The sequence below is a fragment of the Podarcis raffonei genome, chromosome 2 (assembly GCF_027172205.1).
Source record: "Podarcis raffonei isolate rPodRaf1 chromosome 2, rPodRaf1.pri, whole genome shotgun sequence".
Lineage (NCBI taxonomy): Eukaryota > Metazoa > Chordata > Lepidosauria > Squamata > Lacertidae > Podarcis > Podarcis raffonei.
This window is the reverse complement of record NC_070603.1, coordinates 77,075,886-77,097,920: the sequence shown is the minus strand read 5'-3', so window position 1 is coordinate 77,097,920 and position 22,035 is coordinate 77,075,886. Positions and strand designations below refer to the sequence as shown.

The following is a 22,035-nucleotide window of genomic DNA, read 5'->3' as shown; positions in this document are numbered from 1 at the left end:
CACTGCCTTGCCGTGGCGAAGGGGCTTGAATAACTCAGAGAAGCTATGAACTATGCCGAGCAGGGCAGCCAAGATGAACAGGTCATAGTGGAGAGTTTTGACCAAACGTGATCCACCTGGAGGAGGAACCGGCAAGCCACTCCAGTATCCCTGCCAAGAAAACTCCATGGACAAAGACAATAGGCATATAAAAGTTATGACGCTGGAAGATGAGCCCCTCAGGTCGGAAGGTGTCCAACATGCTACTGGGGAAGCGCGGAGGACAAGTACAAGTAGATCCAGAGCTGATGAAGCGGCTGGGCCAAAGCCAAAAGGATGCTCAGTTGCGGATATGCATGGAAGCGAAAGGAAAGTCCAATGCTGTAAAGAAAAATATTGCATAGGAACCTGGAATGTAAGAACCATGAACCTGGGTAAGTTGGATGTGGTCAAAAATGAGATGGCAAGAATAAATATTGACATCCTGGGCATCAGTGAACTAAAATGGATGGGAATGGGCGATATCAGTTCAGATGACTATCACATCTACTACTGTGGGCAAGAAACCCGTAAAAGAAATGGAGTGGCCCTCATAGTCAACAAAAGAGTGGTGAAAGCTGTACTGGGATGCAATCTCAAAAATGATAGAATGATCTCGATATGAATCAAAGGCAGACCTTTTAACATCACAGTAATCCAAGTTTATGCACCAACTACTGGTGCTGAAGAAACTGAAATTGACCAATTCTATGAAGACTTACAAGACCTTTTAGAAGTGAGACCAAAGAAGGATGTTCTTCTCATTATAGGGGATTGGAATGCTAAAGTAGGGAGGCAAGAGATAAAAGGAACAACTGGCAAGTTTGGCCTTGGAGATCAAAACGAAGCAGGGCAAAGGCTAATAGAGTTCTGTCAAGAGAACAAGCTGGTCATCACAAACACGCTTTTCCAACAACACAAGAGACGACTCTACACATGGACATCACCAGATGGGCAACATCGAAATCAGATTGATTATATTCTCTGCAGCCAAAGATGGAGAAGCTCTATACAGTCAGCAAAAACAAGACCTGGAGTTGACTGTGGCTCAGATCATCAGCTTCTTATAGCAAAATTCAAGCTTAAACTGAAGAAAGTAGGAAAAACCACTGGGCTGGTAAGATACAATCTAAACTAAATCCCTTATGAATACACAGTGGAAGTGAGGAACAGGTTTAAGGATTTAGATTTGCTGGACAGAGTGCCTGAAGAAATATGGGTGGAGGCTCGCAACATTATACAGGAGGCAGCAACTAAAACCATCCCAATGAAAAAGAAATGCAAGAAAGCAAAGTGGCTGTCCAACGAGGCCTTACAAATAGCGGAGGAGAGAAGGCAAGCAAAATGCGAGGGAGATAGTGAAACATACAGGAAATTGAATGTAGATTTCCAAAGAGTAGCAAGGAGAGACAAGAAGGCCTTCTTAAACGAGCAATGCAAACAAATAGAGGAAAACAACAGAATGGGAAGAACCAGAGATCTGTTCAAGAAAATCGGAAATATGAAAGGAACATTTCGTACAAAGATTAACATAATAAAGGACAAAAGTGGTAAGGACCTAACAGAAGCAGAAGACATCAAGAAGAGGTGGCAAGAATACACAGAGGAATTATACCAGAAAGATATGGATGTCTCGTACACCCCAGGTAGTGTGGTTGCTGACCTTGAGCCAGACATCCTGGAGAGTGAAGTCAAATGGGCCTTAGAAAGCACTGCAAATAACAAGGCCAGTGGAAGTGATGGTATTCCAGCTGAACTATTTAAAATTTTAAAAGATGATGCTGTTAAGGTGCTACACTCAATATGCCAGCAAGTTTGGAAAACTCAGCAGTGGCCAGAGGATTGGAGAAGATCAGTCTACATCCCAATCCCAAAGAAGGGCAGTGCCAAAGAATGCTCCAACTACCACACAATTGCACTCATTTCACACGCTAGCAAGGTTATGCTTAAAATTCTACAAGGAAGGCTCAAGCAGTATGTGGACCGAGAACTCCCAGAAGTGCAAGCTGGATTTAGAAGAGGCAGAGGAACCAGAGACCAAATTGCAAACATGCGCTGGATTATGGAGAAAGCTAGAGAGTTCCAGAAAGACATCTACTTCTGCTTCATTGACTATGCAAAAGCCTTTGACTGTGTCGACCACAGCAAACTATGGCAAGTTCTTAAAGAAATGGGAGTGCCTGATCACCTCATCTGTCTCCTGAGAAATCTCTATGTGGGACAAGAAGCTACAGTTAGAACTGGATATGGAACAACTGATTGGTTCAAAACTGGGAAAGGAGTACGACAAGGCTGTATATTGTCTCCCTGCTTATTTAACTTATATGCAGAATTCATCATGCGAAAGACTGGGCTGGATGAATCTGAAGCCGGAATTAAGATTGCCGGAAGAAATATCAACAACCTCAGATATGCAGATGACACAACCTTGATGGCAGAAAGTGAGGAGGAATTAAAGAACCTTTTATTGAGGGTGAAAGAGGAGAGCGCAAAATATGGTCTGAAGCTCAACATCAAAAAAACGAAGATCATGGCCACTGGTCCCATCACCTCCTGGCAAATAGAAGGGGAAGAAATGGAGGCAGTGAGAGATTTTACTTTCTTGGGCTCCATGATCACTGCAGATGGTGACAGCAGCCACGAAATTAAAAGACGCCTGCTTCTTGGGAGAAAAGCAATGACAAACCTAGACAGCATCTTAAAAAGTAGAGACATCACCTTGCCAACAAAGGTCCGTATAGTAAAAGCTATGGTTTTCCCAGTAGTGATGTATGGAAGTGAGAGCTGGACCATAAAGAAGGCTGATCGCCGAAGAATTGATGCTTTTGAATTATAGTGCTGGAAGAGACTCTTGAGAGTCCCATGGACTGCAAGAAGATCAAACGTATCCATTCTTTAAGAAATCAGCCCTGAGTGCTCACTGGAAGGACAGATCGTGAAGCTGAGGCTCCAATACTTTGGCCACCTCATGAGAAGAGAAGACTCCCTGGAAAAGACCCTGATGTTGGGAAAGACTGAGGGCACAAGGAGAAGGGAACGACAGAGGATGAGATGGTTGGATGGTATTCTTGAAGCTACCAGCATGAGTTTGATCAAACTGCGGGAGGCAGTGGAGGACGGAAGTGCCTGGCGTGCTCTGGTCCATGGGGTCACGAAGAGTCGGACACGACTAAACAACAACCTCCATAGTCCCTAGCTGAGAGTGGTAGGAGCACAACGTGACTGGAAGAGGGTTGTCAGATATAATTCTGCTTCAGCACATTGTAATATTGTGGGGAGTTTTACTATTGCTTAGATTGAAAGTCGCCTTGCAAAATATCAGAATTAAAAGGAGGAATAAAAAAATACCCTGAATAGGAATACAAGCAAATACTTTAATAAAAGCCATTACATACAGTATTCTGCTTAGCTGGTGTGTGCTTTCATACAATCTTAAAAATGTAAATTAAATACGTGAATAACTTCTTCGCACACAATGAAGCTCGAGTTTGAAATAAGCATGTGCTTCTGTAGTTGCTTCTACTTTTTTTTTAATTGTTGTTTTGGAAGGCGGGGACGCAGATGCCCTTTTTACAGGAGTGAACTAGGGATGGCCAAGGCGTCAGAGGCAACCCGGACATCCGGCTTTGGGCCTCTGGCCAATCCGCAGAGACAGAAACGTCCCAATCGGCCAATTGCCGAGGGCCTTGCATTTCTGCATTTGCCTTCCTTTGGAGCTCTGCGTTTTTTCCTCCGTTGAGCTGACTGGACGATGTTGTCGCCGGCCGCACAGAGTCGGTCCTTGATTGGTTGGCCGGGACAGGGGAGGAGCCCTCTGTTCGCAAGCGGGAGAGAAGGGCCCGCCGAGGCGCTTCCCGGGTGGGCGGGGGCGTCTTTCTTTTCTGTGCGCCTCGCTGGGGCGCGCGGCCACTTTATACCCCGGCAGGTCGCCTTGGGCAAATCCGGTGAGTTTGCATTCCTGGCTGCAGGTGAAGGCATCGCCGGATCATGGAGCTGCTCCACGGCTCTGTGGCGGAAGAGGCACGGGGATGATGGCAATGCTGTTTCTGAATACTATCAGGTCTGTCGGTAACTTTCTGCCCCCTCCCCAATGCCTCATCTTCCGCAGCTCAGGCTGCGATATTAGAAAAGCGTGTAAGTTAAGATAATTCCCATTTTCAAGTGAGACGTTGCAGGAGGGTGGCTGCGTGCTTTTGTTGGGGGCAAGTCAGAGGCATCTAGTTAGTTTATTGTGCCATAAGCAATTTTTTTTGCAGGTGACATGCTACATGACCAAACAGGAACGTGGTAGGAAGGCTTACAGCATATCTAGATTGGGATGCTAAAAGGATATGATAGACTGTGGTGCAGTGATAAAACTGCTAGCACATTTGCAAAGCTAAGCAGGGTTCAGTATGGTTTCATATTGGATGGGATGAGATTCCTCCATTGCAGAGGGTTGGACTAGATGGCCCTCAGGGTCTACCTTGCAACTCTACAATTATCAGCACCATGCTCTGCTAACTGAGCTAGAGATGAGTCTATGAATGTGAGGGCTTTAGAATCTAAGATATTGTGTACTTTTACTGTGGTGAAAGGCCCACTGAACTCAGTGGGCTTGCTTTTGGGTAAGCATGTGTGGACTTGGGTATTAAAGTGCCTGAGTATTTATTCTCTTCTGCCAGCAACCCATATGCAGGGCCCTTTCAATGTACACAGTGAGTTTCAGTTCAAAATTTCACGGTTTATAAATTTTAAGAAAATTGTATCTCCGTTCTGCCTTCATACTTTTCTCTGTAGTGCAGAAAACAAACTGTTCTTAAAAGAAAGCTAAGAAAATCTTGTGGTTACGAAGTTAAATGTTTGCTTATATTCTCTCAGAATCAAGAATCTAACCCCATAGGTTATGAAATCACTAGAATCAGTAGAAAGGCTGATCCACATGCAGGTTGTTGCTTGGGTTTAAACCTGTTTTAAAATGTTTGTAGTGATGCTGATTCTGTATAAATACCAGAATCCTTCCTTGGATTCTTTAGTGGGCTTGGCATATCATTGGACATACTAACAAGCAGGTGTAAACTCAAGTCCTTTGTACATCTAGCTATGAGTAAGGACCAGAAAATATATTGGGACTGATTTCCAAGTAAGCATGCATACAGTTGGGCTGTAAGAGTACCTGTTGTAGGGAATACTGTATTTTTCGCTCTATAACATGCACCCGACCATAACACGCACGTAGTTTTTAGAGGAGGAAAACAAGAAAAAAATATTCTAAATGAAACAGTGGATGTATGATTTTTGTAGTTCATGCTGTGGCCACAGACATGTGATCTGACAGTGAGTTTGGAGTAGCCCAATACAAAAATCCTGAGGATCCATGTGGATCCATGCTTTGTAACCACGTTTTTGCACCACTGTGGCCCCAGGCAATAGTGGGTGCGTGATTTTTTTGCTGCAAGATGTAGCCATGGACATGCTATGTGATCTGATGGTGAATTTGGGGTGACCCGGTGCAAAAATCCTGAGGATCCATGTGGATCCGTGCTTTGTAACCACGTTTTAAGTGGGGAGGGAAGGAAAAGCACTCAAGGGACAAGGAGCACACGTGGGGTGTGTGGAGAAGGATGCTGCTAATAATGCAGAAGAGGGGTTTAAGGGGAGAAGGAACATGCGTGGGGTGGGTGGAGAAGGATGCTGCTAATAATGCAGGAGAGGGGTATAAGAAGAGAAGGCTCCTCTCCTCTCCCACTTTGCTCCTTTAAAGAAGCAGGCTCTCTGTCCCTCTCTCCTCCCCACTCAGCGGCTCTTCTCCCGCTTTGCTGTTTCAAGCGAGCCACGGAGGAGGGAAGGAAGGGGAACCATGGATCCTCTGCTCACGACTGCAGCAAATCCCCCGCCACCCATAGGCATTCCCTCCATAACACGCACAGACATTTCCCCTTACTTTCTAGGAGGAAAAAAGTGAGTGTTGTGGTGCAAAAAATGCGGTAAATGCTGATGAGTGAGAGAGAAGCCAATAATACTCAAAGCTAGTTTGAACAGTGGCCCCTTGCTGATCTGTCTCATCCTTCTTGGATTTTGACACTTGGATAGGAAGTTGGTTGTTTTTTTAAAATCATTTTTATGCAGAATTTGATGCTTTTAAATCAGGTTGACTTTAATACATTTTATATTTCCCTTACTTGCCAGACTAATTTCTAACACAGAATGTCGGTGAACCATTTATTTGGGAATAAGAAGAGAAACAGCTCCATATTGTATGGTGTGGATCAGGCAAAAGTTACCACTTCACCATTATCTCTCCAGAGAGCTACAAACCGAAGGAATATTGGAAACTGTCAAGATGGCTTTCCACCAAGCAAGCGTTACAAAAGTCATGCTGGAACTGAGCATAAAGAATTGGAGGATCCGTTTGGGGACAATGATGACTTTACAGCAGATGATTTGGAGGAGATAGATATTATTGCTTCCCAGGCATTGACACAAAACGCTTCTTTAAATGCGAACACAGTGAAACCTAAGCAGAATGTGGAACTGTCTTCCCACCCAAATAGCACCATCAAAACATCTGATCATATTAAGCAATGGAATATTGCTCCCAAATCTACAGGGCAGTTTGGTATGTACAGTCTAAATGCTGTTTCAAATTTGCATCAGTAGGGAGAAGTTAGCATCTTCTTACATAAGCATTTGGAAAGAAACTGCAACAAATATGCTTTAGGTATTTCCTCCCTCCCTCCCTGCCCACCCCATCTCCTACCCACAGTGTTTGGACTGTGTAGTTAAGAATTTCAGGTCTCAGAGGTACAGCTTGGTGCTATGTAACAGTGTATTCTGGTCCTCATTTGTGCTGGCAGTATGGGCATGTCATAGAATTATAGAAGGGACCCTGAGCCATGAGCTCAATTGTGTGCACATGTGCACAAAAGTAAATCCCATTGAGCTGTGGGACTCGCTTCCAGGGGAGTGTGAAGAGAGTTGCAGCTTTAGGGTCATTAGAATTTATTTTCTTGGTGGAAATGTTTATGATTGCCTTATAGAATTGGATGTCTGGACATTTAGATCTTTTACACCATGAAAACTGTTGATTCTACTTCAGTCCATGTAGCAGACTGAATACTGATGGTTCTGGTACACAGATCGTGCAGGTTGCCATGCTGTCTTCTTTTTCTGAGTACTGGGGTGCAAGCAGAATTAAATGCCAAGCTCTATGGAATTTATACAGCTTAGTTGTTTTGGAAGATCCCATGGAGCAAAAATCTCATGGAACAAGTTTTATACCGAAATCCTCATACATAGATCTAGATCGTTAATTGCTACCCTCAATCACAAAAGAATTGAATTGTTTAGGTCAAATCCTGAGATCACAATTCACAAGTTTATTTCTGTAAACAGGAAGTTGCACAGAAGAAACCTCATCAAAAGACCAATTTAGACTTGAGGCACTTCAAGCACAATATGAGGAAGCTGAGAAAAAGGTTTGTTTTGTTTTCTGAAAGAGTTCTGGTCTTAAGGCAGCCATGCTCTGTGGTATATGCCAGTGCTGAAGTTGTGGACCCACGATTTGGATTTCGTGGGGAAAATACCTCTACGAGGGGATTGGGGGGAGGACCTATTGTTGTATATGCTAAACCACGGAGCCTAGGACTTGCCGATCAGAAGGTCGGCGGTTCGAATCCCCGCGATGGGGTGAGCTCCTGTTGCTTGGTCCCTGCTCCTGCCAATCTAGCAGTTCGAAAGCACGTCAAAGTGCAAGTAGATAAATAGGTACCGCTCCGGCGGGAAGGTAAACGGCGTTTCTGTGCGCTGCTCTGGTTCGTCAGAAGCGGCTTAGTCATGCTGGCCACATGACCCGGAAGCTGTATGCTGGCTCCCTCGGCCAATAAAGCGAGATGAGCTCCGCAACCCCAGAGTCGGTGATGACTGGACCTAACGGTCAGGGGTCCCTTTACCTTTAAGGATGACAAGTGACTGATTCATTTTTTTCTCTCAGCAGTTACTGTTTCTTATGGAATTTAGAGAGTTATTTGACCACCGGAGTAGTGAGGCAAATGTATGTAGAAGCTGGACTTTGCTCAGATAGGTTGTATAGACTTTTAAAAAAAATGCTTGTTGCAAGACCTCAGTGATTAAGTGAACCAGGGGTGAGAAGTCTGATGTCTACTGCTCTTCTTAACAGCCCAGTCTGATGCAGTTTTACATGGTGGTGTCTGGCATCACATTCTTAATCTTAATGGGAGCAATGGTCTTACTGGGGAGGCGGTATGTGAAATAAAGCTTGCAAAATGCATTTAATTCTTCTGCTTGCATCATGTTCGTGAATTTGCAGCTGAAGGAAATGAAGGATGAAATCCTAATTAAAAATGGAGAAATCAAAATTTTACGGGATTCAATGCAGCAGATGGAATCCACTGCAGAGGAACAGCGAAAATCATACGCGCTACTGGAAATGGAGAAAGCTCAAACTATATGTGAAAAAGAAAAGGAGTTTTCCAGAAAGGTAGTATTTAATTAAGGGTGGGGGGGAATCCATAACAAAACCTTGTTTGAAGGTTCTTTTTAAACTTTTCCTCCTTTTCTTCCCTCCCCTCTTTAAGCAAAAAATTAAGGACTTTTAGTGCTATGCTAAATAGAAGAACATTGAAAAGATGGAAGTCCATGTCAGATTTGGTATTTTTATTACTGCTATTGAATTAAGGAAATAATGAGCTACTTTTTGTCAAAATTATTAGTGGCTTGTTTTGTACACATAAGGGCTTCTTCTTGTTAATTCTATTCTTTTTACAATTTATGTTTTTAGAAAATGATTTTTTTAAAAAAAAATAAGGAATGTACATTTCATTTTAAACCGATGAATAATGCCATTTGAGAATTAAGGTTAAATACCTCTATTAGAGAAATCTGCCCTGTTATTTCTGGTTGTGATGCTAATGGACGGCAAGTGTGGTGTCTATATTTCACTAGCAAAGCTCTTTTTACACTCTATCCCAATCACTCATGTTTTCACAAAGAAAGGATTGGATTCTTAAACACTCAGCTTTCCTAATTGAAATTAATAATTTATCATTTTTAAAAAATGGGTTTCTAATGTTACGTTTATTCTTTCAGTTGGAGTCTCTGAAGTCTGAGCTGCAGTTCAGAGATGCAGAAATGAATGAGCTGAGAATGAAGCTTTCAAACTGCGAAAGAGTTAAACCTGTTACTCCTTCAATGCCATATACCAGGTATGAAGTAAGAAGATGAATTCTGTCCACTAAATTCCAGACAGTTGGGCCAGCCAGGAGTTTGAGCATCTATCCCTCTTATATCTGAATGTAATTAATAGCACTGCTGTTTTCATCTTGCAAGCTGTTGTGCGGAGACTTATCATTGAACGCACAGCATAATTCTTAAAACAAGTTTGACTTTAATTTGCAAAATCTTCCAGAATGAACTAATATCTGGTGCAGTCTGCTTGCACCTGCTTGACACTGCTCCTATGCAAACTGCACTGGCTGCCTATTTGCTATCAGGCCCGAGTCAAGGTGTTGACCACTATATATCTTGAGACCCAAGGCCTTGATGGTGCACTTTCTCCCATATCTGCCAGGTTGGGCCCAGCAATCTGCATGGAAGGCCTGTTTCGTGGTCCCGTTGGTCAACATGACCCAGAATAGGGCCTTTCTTGTGCTGGCCCACCCATTTGTGGAACTCCCTCTTGCATAAAATATATACAATAATGTAAAGGGAATTGGGGGTTGCTCGTGCGTAAGGGGGCTGCTGCTCTAGGCAACGTTGTCTGGCTAAACCTTTCCCTGGCTGGTCAGCCCTTTCTCCGTGGCTGTGTCAGTCACTGGCAGAATCCGTCAGTGAGTGTTTCCTGAACTTCTTCCAACATAAAAGCTCTTTGACGCCAAGTCTCCGCCTAGCCTCCCTGCGTGGAAGTCTTCTGCGCAGAGTGGGCGTGGCCAGCGGAGGTCCTGGGCTCTCCCCGCTGGTCTCTGTGGAAGAGTCTTGGAGCCATCTCTCCGAAGTCCTTCCCTGCTCCCCTTTCTTCCTGGTGTCACGCTGATTTCCTTCCCCAAAGGAAGTGTTCTCTCTCTCCCTGCTGGTCCCTTCTCCTGCATCGTTGGGGAGCCTTACCTCCACTCTTGGCTCCGATGGCAGTTCCCTGACAAATAAGGTCCAACAGGATTTCTTTGGATGAGGAGGGATAACAGGAGAAAAATATTGCACACTACAGATCATGCATCCAGTATTCTGGAGAAAATTCTTTTAGTTGCTATAGAAGAAATTTACCCTGCATATTCTCCTATTCAAGTGTTCTTCGTTTTCTAATGATTCACACAAGTATTTAGGGGAGGTAAGTGAATTGTTATGTTTGTTTTAGACGTTGCTCTTGAGCGGTTTTGAATTATTTTTCAATTACTGTACTATACTTTGTTCTTTCCTCTGACTTGGGATTCTCCTGGATAAGGAGCAGTTTACAAATGTAAATAATAACCTAATCATTTTAAATAATGTTTTGCAACTGATTCAGATATTTTATTTAACCATTTAGTCCAAAGAAGAGCCCTCGTAATATTTCAAAATCTGAAGAATGTACTCAGGAGAAAAAAAGTTTCCCCACTAAAGACTCTTTTCGATCTGAGGTTTCGCCTAAACCGTCGTACTCCAGAACACAATTGTGTGTCCAAGCGTTGCCATTTATTAAGGGTATGTAAATTCTTAGTTAGTTATATTTGACCATTGTGCATCTTGCCGTGATGTCACCCTGGTTGCTCACCTGGGCAAAAATAGAGTTTGGCTTCAAGCAGGTCCTGCAAAAATGGATGGAAGATGTGCAGCAGCAGCTAGAGTCAGCACCGCCATGCAGAACAGCTGAACAAGTGCTGGGTCTTTTGCCTCTGGTTACACTCACAGAGGGCCCACTCCACTACTGTTTACCGGTAGTTCCAAGTCCATAGACTACCTGTGAGTGGTGTTTATCTACCGTAGGACACCAAACTATTAAAATAAACCTCCACCTGTATTGTCTGGGTTTAATGCAAAAATATGTGCAAACTTTCTGTTAAGCTAAATTAAATGATTGGGCTTGGGCAAAAAAAGCTTTTGATTCCTGCAGTTCATTGTTAGACTTACATTTACTGAGCTTCAGTTTGCTCCCTTTGCTTTCTGTAATTTCCCCCCAGTTGGAGGCTATTCACTCAGGAGTATCATGCCATTTTTACTAGGTTTCTGGATGTGTTGGAACTGAAAGCAATGAGCTAGCTGACAAGGCTTCTAAGCTTGGAATTCCAACTTGCTGTTAGGTGCACAGGGATCTGTGTGGTTTCTTCATGATTGTTTAGTTTAATTTAATTGAAGGGTGTCAGTTTTTTAAGGCCTTTGGACATGATTGGTGGCAAAATTACACTGTATGGTTTACTGTTAATTCCTAATCCACATATTTCTTCTCTATAATACTGGCCTGGATTGCTCTTCTGTCTTTAATAGCACTGGTTTACCTTAATTCAAGGTAAAGCTTTCACAACACAGAGATAAGCATGATCACCTACTAATATCTCCAGGTAATACTGCTACTAAAAGCACACAAGCAGAAATTAACCTGTCAGTTTACAAGTGACTAGACTTGAACCCAGATCCAGGTTCTTAAATGGTACCCTTAGTCTTGAAGTTCTCAGTTTATGCTGGCTTCAGATAACCTAACCAGGCAAATACATTTACTTATTCTACATCTAGCCTATGGAATGGGTGTGAGCCCCTGCTGATTTTCTGATGTAGCAAAATACATTTTTAACCCACTTAAATATATGTATCTCTGTTTGCTACAGTTAAAGCATGAAAATGAAACATCAACAACAGTGCTATTGTCTCATGATATAAGGCAGTATAGATAGGGCTAAAAGTCAAAAGGGAATTGAATATGACTGCTTGAATTACTACAAAGATTTCTTTCCAGACAGTAAGATGCCTAACCAAGAAAATGAGCTTGTGAAGCAAGTAACACGTTTGAATATCTTTGCTCAAAGAAAAGGTAATTTCAGCTAAGAAATACTCCAGTTGCATACATTTCTTAGGACTGGGGTTGGCAACTTATATTTGAAAGCATAAAATATGATCTCATAATGATAATAGGAGCCCCAAAATACTGCTGTGAGTTGTTAAGCAGTGAAGTCCACGCAATAAGTTTCTAAGTCCTCTTCTTCTGAGTGTGTCCCTGTTTCCCAGAATGCCAGCTGCCCCCAAACCCTTTTGAGTTATAAATCAAGCAGAAATTGGCACTGCTTTTATGAATTGCAAGTACCGTATTTTTTGCTCTATAAGACTCACTTTTTCCCTCCTAAAAAGTAAGGGGAAATGTGTGTGCGTCTTATGGAGCGAATGCAGGCTGCGCAGCTATCACAGAAGCCAGAACAGCAAGAGGGATTGCTGCTTTCACTGCGCAGCGATCCCTCTTGCTGTTCTGGCTTCTGAGATTCAGAATATTTTTTTTCTTGTTTTCCCCCTCCAAAAACTAGGTGCATCTTGTGGTCTGGTGCGTCTTATAGAGCGAAAAATACGGTATTCTGAGCCACAAATAACGCCGAAGCAACCTTATCAATAACCTTTAATGTATGAATGGGAGTAAACAAACAAGACAGACAGTTTCACCATAATGAGTTTCTAAGCTACATTAAATATTAATTCTTGTTAATGTTTCAAAGCTAATCTAGCCAATGTTGTTATAGTTACCGGACTCACAGCTGGTTGATGCTACTTGGGAGTGAATTACCTTTGTGGCGGCTTCAAAAGTGTCTGTTTGACCAAACGCTGACCATTCTTCTGATGGATGAAGCCAAATATAAAGGGGCCAATATTTATTTGTTTCAACAATGTATGTGCCACTTAACACGGTAGTTTCTAAGCAGTGGGTTTCAAGTAAACTACTCCGATTGTGAATTTGGGGTTCCCATAATGTGGGTTAGGACTCTCTTCGGCTGCAGATGTCACCATAAGCAAACTTGGTCCAAAAATAGATGTTGAAGATGTCTGTTCTTTCCATTCTGCAACTGGTCACGCTTATGATTGTCTGTAATGTGTCATATTGTCTTCCTTGCACCTGCTGTTTTGTAAGTGCAATTGCAGTATTGGTTTAGCCTAACATTGCAATAAATAGGTATGAGGGTGACTGAATTTGGTTTTCTTTTGTGTGGGAACTGTGTTGTCTTCTGAAAGTAGACTAAGCAGTCAGTATTTTCTCTCTCTCTCACACACACACACACACAGCTCTATCTGAAATGCAACATTAGTCTTATTTTTACACCCATCTTGAGGCTTATCTCTTTCCTTTACAATAGTATCATCTCCCCAATCACATTGGCTGGGGCTGAAAGGAGGCGTAGCCTAATTACCTCTTAATGGCTACAGATTTTCCACCCCTGAGAGCAAAAACAAGAGGCAAGGGCAATATAGCTTGCTTTAAAATGTAATTCCTGGCAAACTGCCCTCTTTATACATAGTCAGAATTTATGTACTTGGTTCTCTTTCCAAGTAGAAGGGAGAACATAATGGCATTGGCACAAAGGAATTACATTTACTTCACTCCTCCTTGCTTGGACTGGGAGGAAACAAACCATAATCGCTGGTTAAGCATTACATCCAAGCTCATACAAATGTGGGAGCAGAACAAACTATGATCCCTAGTTTGGGTGTCATGCTGTGAGTCTAGAGGTGTGTGTTTTATTTCTTCCCAGCATGAGTGGGTAGGAGCTGAGTGTGCCTAGTTTGCTTGTGTCCAGTAAACCATGGTTTACAGCTTACTGTGATATGTAGAAATGGCTATTGTGTATATATGTACGTGTGTGCTCATCTTTCTGTGTATGTGTCCAAGTGGTACTCTTTTCATACCATATGTCGCTTATATCAAGGCATAGACTATATAGCAAATGCAAATACTGTTGGTTTTCTTTTTCCACTATATTTGCAAAAACATCTGCTTGGCAGTTTTACACCCCCGTTGCAATGTCCATCTTGAACACTGGATTTTTATATTGTTGCAGGTTCCATTTTGATCAATGCATTGCTGAAACAGCCTCTCGTTCCTGAATCATCACTAGGCCTCTGCTATCTTCTTAGCTGTAACGTTGATGCTCAGTCTGGACCTTCTGTGCAATCGAGTTCCTTTGAAACGTATGTTTTCAGCAATTTGTGATACTTAGAATGTAATTTTAAGCAATGCCCGCTGCCGTCCTTTGCTGACCCAAAAAATCCAGCAAGCAGATAAACTCTGTTTCATGTAGATGTTTTATGCTGTAATCTGCCCTGGGATCATTATTGAATCGTAGAATTGTAAAGTTAGAAGGCATCTGCTCTTGGGGAAACGTTAAATTAAGAAAAGGTTGACCTGGCTCTTTGTAAGCCTTTGCAAACTGTAGTGGGTTAAGATACTAAGCAACTTATTTTTTCTGCGCCTGTTTGCATAGAGGATCTACAGGAAGCATCAGCAACAGGAGTGCAAGCTCTGAGGAAGAAGAAACTTCACTGAGAATCGCTCAGAAGCTTGCCTTAACGGGATTGAATTTGATTGCTGTGGATGAAGGCTCGTTGGCAGAAAACTCAGAAGAAACTGAGCAAAGAATATCCCACCTTAATCGCTATAAAATTCCTGGAGCAATACATCTTCTTCCTCTCCTTGAACATCATATTGGTGCATACCACCAAGCCCTCCTCCTAATGATGAAGACTGGAAGCTCTTCTGGGAACCAATCCGCTTGCTCTTCCAGGACCTCCTCAAGTGCAGCGTCAAGTGTAGACGATAATTTGTCTACTCTGGAAGAGTTTGCACTTGTGTCCCTGGGCATTCTTTATTATTTGGTATCCTATAGCTGGGATGTTCTTTATACACTGCTCTCCCTTACCATGAAACCAGATTGTGGTTTGGCAGCTCCAGAAATTCTGGAGAAGGATGAAGCTGTTTGTAGTAAGCAGTGCAGAGTCCAGGAGCCCAGCCCAGACCAAAATACTGCTAATGTGGACCAGTCCCAACATCCTCTATTTAAAAAGGTGCTGCAGCTCTTGGCTTCGTGTGCTACAGCAGCAGGGTACCAAAGACATGGAATCATGAATCAGTGTCTCAGAGTTCTGGTGAAATTAGCTGAAAAGTCAACGGTTGATTTACTTATAAGGTAAAATACAACTTGAGCGAAATGTCTTTTCCAAACAGCTATTTCCTTCCTGCCTTGATCTAAGATTCAACATCATCGTAGTTATATTATTATTATTGTTGTTTGTTGTTGTTGTTGTTGTTGTTAGTTAAATTTATATACTGTTGCTCATTTGAAGAACTCAGGGCAGTTCACAAGAGAGAGATACAGGATAAAAGCACAAAATAAATAGTTAAAACAGAAACAAAACAATAACCCCCTCCCACAAACAAATTAGTAAAGGATGCCATTAGGATAGGTCTTGCAAACACACACACAACATATAAAAGGCTGCCATTCATTACAGAAAGACAATTAGAAAGGCTAATTGTTATGCAACTGTGAAGAATTGGAGGGGAGGGGCACAGTCCCCGAGAAACCTCTGCATATTTCCGCTGAAATGCATATAAATTATGCAAGCAAATAACAATTATGTATCACTGAATACTCTAGAAAAACAACTGTTCTTGTGCAGAATAAATTCCTAAGAGGTTGTGTCCAATTCTTGCCTGAAAACTTCTTTCAAGTCTTATGGGCAAAGCATAGGGCCATTCTGAGCATGTGCTTTATTCATATGCAAATTAAATGCATAGTAGAAAGAAAATGTAACCATATATACATTTTATATGCTGCTACAAACTTTTCCTGTTCAGATTCCTAATAACATTCTTGCCTTTGTGGAAAAACTTACTTTTGTAATCCTAAACATACAAACTTGAATACAGTAGGACTTACCTCTGAGTAAATATGTATAGCATTACTTGACTCTTAGACATTTTCTAACAGTATATACTATCTGCAATAATTATTACCGCTACCCTAATTTGTATTTTATTTTTCTATTAAGCTTTCAGCATTTGTTGAACAGACAAACACAGACTCTCCTCCGCTGCCTGTCTTCTGACTCTCCCTTGTTTGCTGTCCATCTAACTGTTCAGTTGTTAACTTTATTTGCTCAGCACTTGGAGCTGGCTGCTCAGTTTTGTTCTTGTACAGGTGAGAGGGAGAAAATCTTCACTATCCTAGTGCTTTTACGAAACATTGACTTTGTAAAGCTGGAGCGAAAACCAAAATTAACTAGTTTATTTTAACAGATTTTTTGTGTTTTAAGCTTACAGCCTGAAAAAACTGTATTACTTGCCTCAAGACTTCTGCATTCTTGAACTTCTGCATGAAACCATTTTGCTATCCGTTAACATTCCAGCGCCTCAATTAAAGCAGACTTTCAAAGAAGTGAAAAAAATTAGAAGTGCTAGCTTACAAGAAGAAACGATGGCAGTTGCTCACATGCACCTGTGAGTTTTACACCCTGTGTCAACAACCAGTGGATCTGACGGCCTGTAGTATCTCTAAAATAACTAGCATTCTCTCCAGATGTGTAGGTGAACTGCCAAAAAAGCCTAAGAATTTGCACAAATGCAGTGTACCGTTTGGTGCTGTGAGCCACCATCATAAATTTGTTTTCCACTTTCTGGTTTCCCTTCAGCTCTTTAAATAGGCCAAAGATTTTGCATGCTAGGTGTCTTGTGATCTGACGTTCTGGTCCTTTTTGGGCATCATGCATAGCATCCAGGCCCAGCGATCAACTGCTGGAGCTCTCTGTTGGTTGCCAAGCCTGGTACTACGCTGGAGTTCAGGAAGACTGGCTGAACTCTTTTTCTTTTCCCCTCAGCAGAGGGAGAGAGAAAAAGAATGCACAATTTAGAAGTGTTGAGGCGGTGGGCCCTACCCATGAAGAAAGCTGTGGGAGTTGTAACCTTTGTGCTGTGCTGTTTACAGCAGTGCGAGTTGCTGGCTCACCTCAGCTCCCTTTTTTTACCCACAGTTAATTATTTGAGGAAGTGAGAAGTTTTTTGAGGGTGGAGTAAGAAGATGAACGGACACAAAGGAGACGAGCTCATCCAAATGAAGTAGGTCAGGCATAGGCAAACTCGACCCTCCAGATGTTTTGGGACTACAACTCCCATCATCCCTAGCTAACAGGACCCAGTGGTCAGGGATGATGGGAACTGTAGTCCCAAAACTTCTGGAGGGCCAAGTTTGCCTATGCCTGAAGTAGGTGGTGCAAATCACCACCTGACGTATTATTCTTTCAAGGTTATTTTAGAGGATTCAGTCTTGGTCCTTTATGGTAATTCCTCCTTTTCCCTTCCCATTGCCCCTTTTTAGGAGGCACTTTTGAAATGGATTTGAAGTGTGGTTTTTAATGCTATTTAATTTTTTATATAAAAAGGCCCAGGGAGCTGCTATTCAGAATACCTAACTTTCTAGTTTTTAAGGCAGTGCATTAGCATTACTAATGGATAACATAGAAATACTTTATTACTACACATTTCTTTTTATAGAAACCTGTCTCCTCTTGGCACTGTACACGTATATTACATCACGACCAGATAAGTCAGCGACCGAGATGTGTTGGCTGCAGCTGGAACAAGAGGTAAAAGGGTGTGCATCTCTGGGTGGTTTTTAAAATGTGAGTTTGGAATAATGGTTCAATTTCTTAATTTAACAGGATATCCTGGTGAGGGGGATTGCAACTTAGTGCTCAGCCCCGCAAGCTTCCTTTGCAGATTTTGTTAACCCTAAATGTGCATACCTGAAGAAGGTTTTTGTGGAAACCAGCAGTGGGGAAGTCAGATATCTTATTGCTGCAGCCAGCAAGCAGTAGCAGCCAGGCACTCCTTTTGGCACCTTGGGGGTTGTCACTGCTGGGCACCCCAGCCTACTGCCTCTCCTGCTGCCTGCCAAGTCCAACCCCAGTTAGGAAAAGAGGAGGGGATGTGTGCCCAGAATTACTGAAGCAGGGTTGTGTTGTGTGTATCCAGCCATGGGAGGAAAAGGGGCAGTTATGGGGTGATGTGTTGAGTGGAGACCACTCAGAAACAGGTGGGAAGCCTAGCAGACAGGGCCTCCTCTAACCTGGAGCTAGCCCTGGTTAATATGCTATTGAATGAGCATATTAAAATGGATATTAAAGCTCAATCCAATGTACATTGCTTTGAAGATTTTTTCCAGGTACAGTCGTACCTTGGTTCTCGAATGGCTTAGTTGCCGAACAAATCGGCTCCCAAATTCCACAAACCCAGAAGTAAATGTTCTGGTTTGCAAATGTTTTTTGGAAGCCAAACTTCCGACATGGCTTCTGCTTGAGTGCAGAAAGCTCCTGCAGCCAATTGGAAGTTGCACCTTGGGTTTTGAACGGTTTCGGGAGTTGAACGGACTCCCGGAACGGATTAAGTTCGATAACCAAGGTGCGACTGTACGTGTGCAGAGGACTGCAGATTTGCTTACATCCCGTTGAATTTAATGAGGCTTACTTTGAGCACATGTATATGTGAGTGCACTGTGAGTCTGGTACTTTATGGACATTTGCTTCCTCCCCTCCCCTGCTTCATCTCGACACCTACATAGTCTGTTCTTTGGTTTTTGTTTCATTTTGTCTTAGACTGTTCGATTGCTGACCAAGTGTGCGCAGTGCTGCAGCAACTCTGTTTCACTGGTTGGAACAGACTGCCAGTGCAACTCTGAGGTAACCCACTGAATGCAATGAGGCCTTTACGGCATAATTCCGGTTGTAGCAAGTTTGTCTGTATTTATTTTAAAGGTGAAAAATTAACCCATCCATGATGCATTATCAGTGTAATCTTACTAGAAAGGAACACTTTCCTATTATAGCACATGATTTAAGAATAATTAATATTTATAATAACAATTTTACTTTTCTGTACTGCAACAAGATGATCAGGGGTCTGGAAACCAAGCCTTATGAGGAATGGTTGAGGGAGCTGGGTATGTTTAGCCTGGGAAAGAGGAGACTGAGAGGAAATATGAGAGCCATCTTCAAATATCTGAAGGGCTGTCACATGGAAGATGGAGCAAAGCTTGTTTTCTCCTGCTCTGGAGGGTAGAACTCGAACCAATGGATTCAAGTTAATAGAAGGGAGATTCTGACTAAACATCAGGAAGAACTTTCTGATAGCAAGAGCTGTGTGACAGTGGAACAGTCTCCCTTGGGAGGTTGTGAACTCTCCTTCCTTGGAGGTTTTAAAGCAGAGGTTGTATGGCCATCTGTTATGGATGCTTTAGCTGAGATTCCTGCATTGCAGGGGGTTGGACTAGATGACCCTCAGAGTCCCTTCCAACTCTACAATTCAATAATTCTGTGAGTACACTTCCATAGGAATATAAGAACACTTATTGATCAGGCCAAAGGGCCATCATAGTTCAGCTTCCTGTTTTCACAGGGACCAACTGAGTATGTATGGGAAGTCCGCAAGCCAGAACCTAAGTGCAACAGCACTCTCCCCACTTGTGATTCCCAGCAGCTAGTACCCAGAGGCATGCTGCCCCCGATAGTGGCGGTAGAACATAGGCAACATGGCAAGTAGCCATTGACAGCCTTACCCTCCATGAGTTTCTCTTTGCAAAATGGCAGCAGTGGAAAAGCCATGTTTGAGAACTGTGTTGTGCTTTCTCCTACAGGTAGTGAAGGCTCTTATTATAATGATGCATAGACAATGGCTGACGGTCAGAAGGGTGGAAGGAAACTTGTTTGATGTGCGTGGAAAGCAAGTTGTTCGGTTTTTACGGGACACTGTTTTGCTCTTACACAGTTTGTCTCAAAGGGATAAACTCTTCCATGAACATTGCCTGGAAGTGCTTCATCAATATGATCACGTCATGCCTGGTGTCAGAGCCATCCTCAGAAAAGTTCCAGATCTGAAAGCCTGTGAAGGTGAGGCTGCTGGCATGAAATATGTGTATCTTAGTGAATATTGATATCATTAAAGTAACCTGCAGCCGTGCATGTTTTCTCAGAAGTAAACCTGAGTACCAAGTTCAGTGGGACATGTCTTCAAGCAGGTGTGCACAGGCTTGCAGCTTTAAGCTTCCTAGCTTTTTATTATTCACTGACTTCAGTACTGATCTTTGGACATTTGTTTAACCTTACTGTTAATATCATGCCAATCTACTGTGCATGCAAACTGAATGTTTCTCCTTTGCTAGAACCTGTGAATCTAAGGCCGCGTTTAAATGGACAGCACATTAGTTTTGAATTGGATTGGCACAGTGGGTTGTGCTGTTACCAATTCATGTAGTAATAATAGGATAGGAAGATAAATAGGCAGTAGCAATACAAGAGAAGTACATGGTATTCTGGGGCCAGTGCTAGTATTGCCTCTCTGCAGTTTGCAGCTGTATTCCTTGATGCATCATGACCATATTCCACTTTATTACTTTACACTTTGCTGTAGTTAAGCATATGAATCTGCTGTTGACTCCTGAGCATTGGTATATCCTCTAGCCCAGGGTTTCCCAAACTTGGGTCTCCAGCTGTTTTTGGACTCCAACTCCCATCATCCCTAGCTAGCAGGGCCAGTGGTCAGGGATGATGGGAATTGTAGTGTCCCCCTCAAAACAGCTAGAGACCCAAGTTTGGGAAACCCTGTTCTAGCCCATTGCCTTTGGCACTGACTACAAGCAGCTCTTCAAGGTCATAGGCAAAGGTCTTTCCTAGCCCTGGTGCCTCAGGTACTTTTAATGGGAGTAATAGTGTTTACCATTGCACTACTATTGATCTACGGTTCTTTGTCTAAATTATTCCCAAACAGAGGGCCTTATTGTCGCCTTTTCACTGGCATAGTAACAACTTTTTTAAAAGTACCATTCCTAGTGTGAAACCCGGACAACCATCTTTTTCCAATAGCTAATATTTAGATACTGGCCACATTCCTATGTTGTACTAAACCATGGTTTAGCAGTGCATTCCTGACTTGCAGGAAACTTTGGACTTGTACACTTCCCTCCTCCTTCCTTTATGCACGGCTTGGAGGAGGAATTTAGAAGCTTCCGATTGCACTTTGGATAACAATGATTTGTTGAGTTGTCTGGACTGATAAACTGTGTTAACAGAAACATGTTTAAACCATGTTTTTTTGAAGCTGACTTGTTTAAATCAACCGTAATTAAGTTTAACCACAGTTCGGAGTCTAGACAACTAAACAAGCTGTGGTTAGCCAAAAGCAGAAGCACATGCTTCTGAACTCCTCTTCCCAGCCATGTTGGAGGAGTGGGCAGTGTGTGGACCCAAGGCTTACTGCAGCTTCTTCCTGCTCATGCACATCATGCTAAACCAGTTCCTAAACATAGAAGCTGCATCATGGCAACTCAGGCTGTTGATCCATCCAGCTCAGTTTTGTCAGCACAAGGGGCGAGGAGGCTGTGGCTGTTCAGATGTTGCTGGACTACAATACCCACCATCTCTGACCATTGGTCACAGTGGCTGATGGGTTGTGTCTAATGGAAATTGGGAGTCTTTACAAGGGTCCACATTTTCCTCCATTTCTCTTTACCGCACTATAAGGCAGGGATGAGAAACCTTGGCCTCCCAGATGTTGCTGGGCCCTAGTTCCCATCAGCCCCAGCCAGCATGGCTAAAGGGTCAAGGATGATGGGAGTTGGTGTCCACCGGGAAATTCTTTCACTCATAAGATACATGTTTTTTCTCCCCCAGAACTTGCATTGGATGAACTGTACCCATTGGAACCAGAAGTTGAGGATCAAGAAATTGACTGCAGCTAATCTTGGTTCAAGAATATATTGGTTTACTTTCTAGAAAAGGCAAATTCTGATATACTAAACTTGTCCCAAGTGTCCAGTAACCAGGAACTATTCCAATGGAAGCAGTATGTTTTTTTAAAAACTGTTTTACTCAATGAATTTGCAGCCTAATATATTGTAATATAACACTGGTGGCTGAAGGATGTGATATTAAAAATAAAATCTAAAAAGCTGTTTCTGTGTTTATGGGAAGGACTGCTTTGCTCTTCAAATGTTGCTCTCCTTAGATCACTGAATATTGTGGGAACCTGCT

At 42.6% G+C, this 22,035-nt stretch overlaps 1 protein-coding gene across 2 annotated transcripts; it reads left to right on the top strand.

Annotated features, from left to right (window-relative positions):
- Positions 1-3,814: 3,814 nt before the first annotated feature.
- Positions 3,815-21,956, top strand: ATRIP (ATR interacting protein). Of its 2 annotated transcripts, XM_053377609.1 has the most exons (14): positions 3,815-4,078; positions 6,187-6,616; positions 7,393-7,475; positions 8,327-8,497; positions 9,106-9,221; positions 10,538-10,692; positions 11,939-12,013; positions 14,019-14,148; positions 14,442-15,143; positions 16,009-16,157; positions 17,507-17,598; positions 18,607-18,690; positions 19,644-19,896; positions 21,676-21,956. In XM_053377609.1, exons 2-14 carry the CDS (start codon positions 6,205-6,207, stop codon positions 21,741-21,743), a joined length of 2,490 nt encoding a protein of 829 aa, XP_053233584.1. In that variant the 5' UTR covers positions 3,815-4,078; positions 6,187-6,204; the 3' UTR covers positions 21,744-21,956. The 2 variants fall into 2 exon arrangements, with proteins under 2 accessions (XP_053233584.1, XP_053233585.1); XM_053377610.1 differs by lacking the exons at positions 3,815-4,078; positions 7,393-7,475 and having other exon boundaries at positions 6,420-6,616.
- Positions 21,957-22,035: the final 79 nt, after the last annotated feature.

Bases quoted from the DNA above. Each gene is read 5' to 3' on its own strand.
- ATRIP (XM_053377609.1), top strand. From the start codon at position 6,205: ATGTCGGTGAACCATTTATTTGGGAATAAGAAGAGAAACAGCTCCATA. The intron at 8,498-9,105 runs GTAGTATTTAAT...TTATTCTTTCAG, and splicing joins AAAAGGAGTTTTCCAGAAAG to TTGGAGTCTCTGAAGTCTGA. The intron at 15,144-16,008 runs GTAAAATACAAC...TTTTCTATTAAG, and splicing joins ACGGTTGATTTACTTATAAG to CTTTCAGCATTTGTTGAACA.